The 4538-nt window shown below is 42.7% G+C and overlaps 1 protein-coding gene across 1 annotated transcript in view; it reads left to right on the plus strand.

The window, feature by feature from the left end:
• Window positions 1-2499: 2499 nt before the first annotated feature.
• LOC109392415 (HLA class II histocompatibility antigen, DP alpha 1 chain) overlaps window positions 2500-4538 on the plus strand; it is a 17508-nt gene continuing 15469 nt past the window's right edge. The window contains exon 1 of the mRNA XM_019660846.1: window positions 2500-2740. Within this exon, the coding sequence (XP_019516391.1) occupies window positions 2637-2740 (104 nt within the window). The 5' untranslated portion in view covers window positions 2500-2636. The remainder of the gene's footprint in view (window positions 2741-4538) is intronic.

Here is a 4538-nt window from a genome sequence, read left to right on the forward strand (position 1 = left end):
ACCATCCTGGAGCCTGGGAAAGGCGGGGGCTGAGAGAATTGTAGTCAGAGCAGCCCTCACTCAATGGGCCTCACTCCTAAATTATTAGAGACAATGAGTTAGGACAGACTCCCACATCTCCTGGGTGTGGCCAGATTCCAAATAAAGGAACCAATTAGTAGGAATTGCCACTTTTTAGGCAGAGGTTTGGTGTAAAGCATATGATACTTCCAAGTGTAAGATTCACTGAAGACAGTTTAAGGAAAGGGATCCTCATTTTGAGCAACTGGGTGAGTCATGGGGGTTCGTTTTTTACATGTTTCCCTTGCTCTGGTACAGACACCAAAGCGTCATTCCCCCTCCACGGTGAGTGCCACCCCCTTGCATTCCCCAGAGCAAGTCCTAAGCAGTATGTTAAAGACCTAGAGGATTAGATTGCCGACTCCAGAACTCCGAGATAGTCCTGGGGCTCTCCACACCATCATGCAGTGTCTGGTGTGCATCTTCTCCTTTCAGAGGTTCTGCTTTACCTTAGAGATATAAAGGATATAGACTATGGTCTCTGGGTTTTAATACCAGAGAAGGCATGAAAGTAGGTGTACAACTTTGGGCAAATTTCTTGTCCATTCTGGGCCACAGTTTCTTCATTTTTGAAATGGGGATGATACCATCTGACTTGTTGGTAACTCTGTGAGGGTGAAGGGAGTGCATACATATAAAATGCCTCAGAAACTTAAAGATCTGAGTGTGTTTCAATAGACCAATGAAGTTATCAAGGACCATCCTTTTTTTGCGATTCAATATTTTTTTGGTAACTTATTTTTTTTTTAAGATTTTATTGGGGAATTGGGGGGAGGGGAACAGCGTCGGGGAATCGCGGAAGGGAAACAGGCAGGTAGACAAATTGATGTTTTTGTTCTTCAGTCTAGTTGTGGAGGATGTCGCTTCACTGCCCCATGTTGGTGTATGATCATTGTGCTCTTCCCAGGTGAGGCAGATCGGTCGCCGGCCATTGGTTGGCCACTCACAGGGGCTCCCGGCAGCTCACACCGGCTGCCGGCTGCTCACGCTGGCTGCCAGCCACTCATGGTAGCTCTCCGCAGCCCTGCTGCATTCTACGCCGTCGCCGGCGACTCAGGCAGCCCAGCTCCAGGTCGAGCTGTTGTTCACCATCTTAGCTGTAGAGGGCAGTGTCACTGTCCCTCAAAGTGGGATCCAAACCGCAGCCCTGCTGCTCAGAGCTGGCGTCCCAAGCAAGCTCTTAACCAGCTGAGCCACTTGGCCGCCCTTTTTGGGTAACTTTTAAACACCAAATAATCCCCAACAAACAAATTCACAGATAGTTTCTGAAATGAGGTAAATTATATTCCCCTTGAACACAAACTTAAGAGAGAAAATGGCAAATGAATACAATTTCCAACACATTTATTAAGTACTTAAATAAAACATTGATGCATTGAAAAAAGCATATAAAGTTATTTAACTTAGGTTTTCTATTAGGAACAAGGATGCGTTCTAGTAATGTGGTTAGACACAGATTTAGAGTGAAATTTCCTGGCTGTAAGCCCCTTTCTTGCCACTTCTTGGCTTTCTGACTGTGGACAAGTTATTTATCCAGCTGTGACTTAGCTTCCACTTATGTAGAATGGAGATAATTGTGGAGCCGATGTCATTGGTTTATTGGGAAAACAAATTAGAATAAAATTCAGTATTTGTGAACCTCTAAAACAGAGCCTTGCACATATCAGGTATCAAGAAATGTTAATTAATATAATGCAAGGTTAGTTCAGAACACCAAAAAACTCTTTATTCAATACAACACATTATTTAATTCAATAATAGTTCTATTATTTTAACAATAAATACCACAGAAATTTACTAATAGTTCCACTTCCCTTTACTGTAGTTTTATACCTCTCTGTAGTAAGAGTATATAAAAGAAAGATCTACCATTAGACTTACTGTAAAATGATTATGGAAAATGCTGTTAAAATAAGATTTAAATAAAAGTGCCTTATGTCACCACATTCTTGTCTGAAGAAGAAATGAAGAGAGTAATAACTTGAAATGAAGCAATAAAATATTTGCCTGCTGTTTATATGTCTAGAAACATCAAAGAATTCTTCTAAAATTATCGAAGGTACAAAAGGGTAAATATAAAATTTGGGGGGGGAAGAGAAAAGTTAAATATAATATCACTTGATAACAGTCAAATGAATTACTGTATGATGCTAAGAATCAACATGAAATTATGAAGAAAAATTATCCATTCACAAAAATCACTGCAAATAAAAAATACTCAAGGATCAGCTTCAATGACATATTTCTAAACAACCTTATTAAAAGGAGGGGGATTATGTCCCCATTTTAGTTTTCCTCCTCTTAGCCCCAATCTCACGTAGGTTGGGGCTTTCTTTCTGGGCCATGTCAGTCCTGACAGTTCTCCCACTTCCTCTCCCAGTCATTCTAGCATCTTCTTTCCCAGTCACAGAGATGCCCCTCCTGACGTCTTTGGGTTGGCTGAGCTCCATCAAGCTGTTTCGCCTCCACCCCTTCTCCCCCAACAGGGGACGGGAAATAAGTCCAGGATTCAGCTCCCTGCTGCTCTGCTCTGCCTCATTTTCTCCTCAGTGTCTGGCTCACTGTGGCCACTGCAGATGCCACCTGAAGACAGAAGGAGCCAGACCAGAGTCATGATCTTGAAAGCCATCACCCTGACTACCCTGCTGAGTCCCCATGGCACTGGGGCCATCAGGGGTGAGTGCTCAGGTGGGCCGGAGAGGGTGGGGAACTACAGGAGGTTTTGTAGCCCACAGGTGCTGTTTTCCGTCCTGTGTCTCTTCTCTCTTATTTTTCTTCTTCTGTGAGGTCATCTTTTACTTCCTCTCATTCTATCAACAGTAATAGCCACCGTTTATTGAACACCTACCAAGTGCTAAATCTCATTTCATTTTCACAACAATCTTTCAGGAAGGTGTTTATTATTCTCATTTTAGAATGAAAAGACTGAGGCTCAAAGAGAATAATAAATGTCCCATGAGCCCCATGTCACAGCTCTGACGACTGAAGAGCCTCAGCTCTGCATCCTCCTCAGGACGGCCTCTCTTTGTCTCTCTGACATTTCAGAGGTGAACTTCTTGATAGGAGCCTGCAGTGTCTGTTTTTGACTTTCTTCTGTTTCTTTCAGTTCTCAATCCCTTCTCCCTTTGCCTCTCTCATCTCTGATGCCTCCATACAACCCAAACCATTGATCACTTCTCTATGCATATCTCACCTGTGTTATTAGTAATATTTGCAATGTGACCACTTCCTCCTTCCTGGAACTTTTCTCTGTTCCTTGTCTTTTATGAGCACACTTCCTCCTTGTTTCTTCCTGCTCTTTAAGTCTGTCCCTTTCAGCCTTTTAAAAAATGTCCATGTTTGCCAGGACACAGGACCACAACTCAGATCCTGCTATTATGACTTTATATACTTTTTCTTGGGTGACCCAATCCAAACTTATAACTACCCCTATCGTGAGGACTCTTACTCTATGTCACTAGTCCAGCCTAGCCCAGGATCCATCCACTTATTTCCACTTCCCTCAAGTCAACTCCACTTTGCGCCCTGGAAATTTAAACTCAGCATGTTCCAAACAGAACATTTCCTCTTCTCTCAATCACTTCCTTATCCTTCATTACCTTTTCAGTCACTGAAGCCACAATTCTCCATGTAGCCTGGTTCTTCTGGAATCCTTCACATCCCTACTACCACCACATCTTTTACTGATTCCCGTGGCTTCTCATCTCTTTACTGCCATCCCAATCCATCTGCTCTTCTCCTTACCCCGTGTTACTGCCCCATCCACACTCACGTCACTTCCCACCTGATTTCTGAGAAGTCCTACTGGTCTTGCTTTCAAACTAGCCTCCTCCAATCCATCTTCCCTGCTGTTGCCACCTCCAAGTACAAATCTGATCATGTCACTCTCTTGATTCAGAGCCTTCCACGATTTCCCAGGGCTATGGAGTAATGTCCAAACACCTGCAGTCATAACACAGGGCAAATCGCAATGGAGCCCCACACCCCTCTCGGCTCCATCGCTCAACGACTTGTACTTCTCCAAGCACCTTCACAGCTCTCTGCTCCTAGCCCACTTCTGCTAGAAATGCCATTTCCCCCTTTCTTTGCTTTGCTAACTGCAGATGAACACCAGCTCTAAGAAGCCTCACTCAAATCTCATTTTGACTTTGATGCTGTCTTTTGCTCCCAAATAGCATCTCGTGTATACTTTTTCATTACTCAGCAGTGATCAAACCATACTCATATATACAGTAGTTGTTTTTTCTTTGTCTTTCTCATTCTTTGGATTCCAAGCAGCTTGAGGACAAGGACCATGTCTTCTAAGTTATACCTTTAGAGCCTGGAGAATGAAGCTTCACAATAAATGTTTTTTTGACTGAATGAAAATTAACATTTTTGCTTCAAAATGCACAGACCTTTAGTTCCAAGAATTTGTGAAAATGATAAAAATGAAATATCCTAACTTTAATAAACTATGTTCATATAGCTAAATCTGT

Source organism: Hipposideros armiger, unplaced genomic scaffold (genome assembly GCF_001890085.2).
Source record: "Hipposideros armiger isolate ML-2016 unplaced genomic scaffold, ASM189008v1 scaffold_331, whole genome shotgun sequence".
Classification (NCBI taxonomy): domain Eukaryota; kingdom Metazoa; phylum Chordata; class Mammalia; order Chiroptera; family Hipposideridae; genus Hipposideros; species Hipposideros armiger.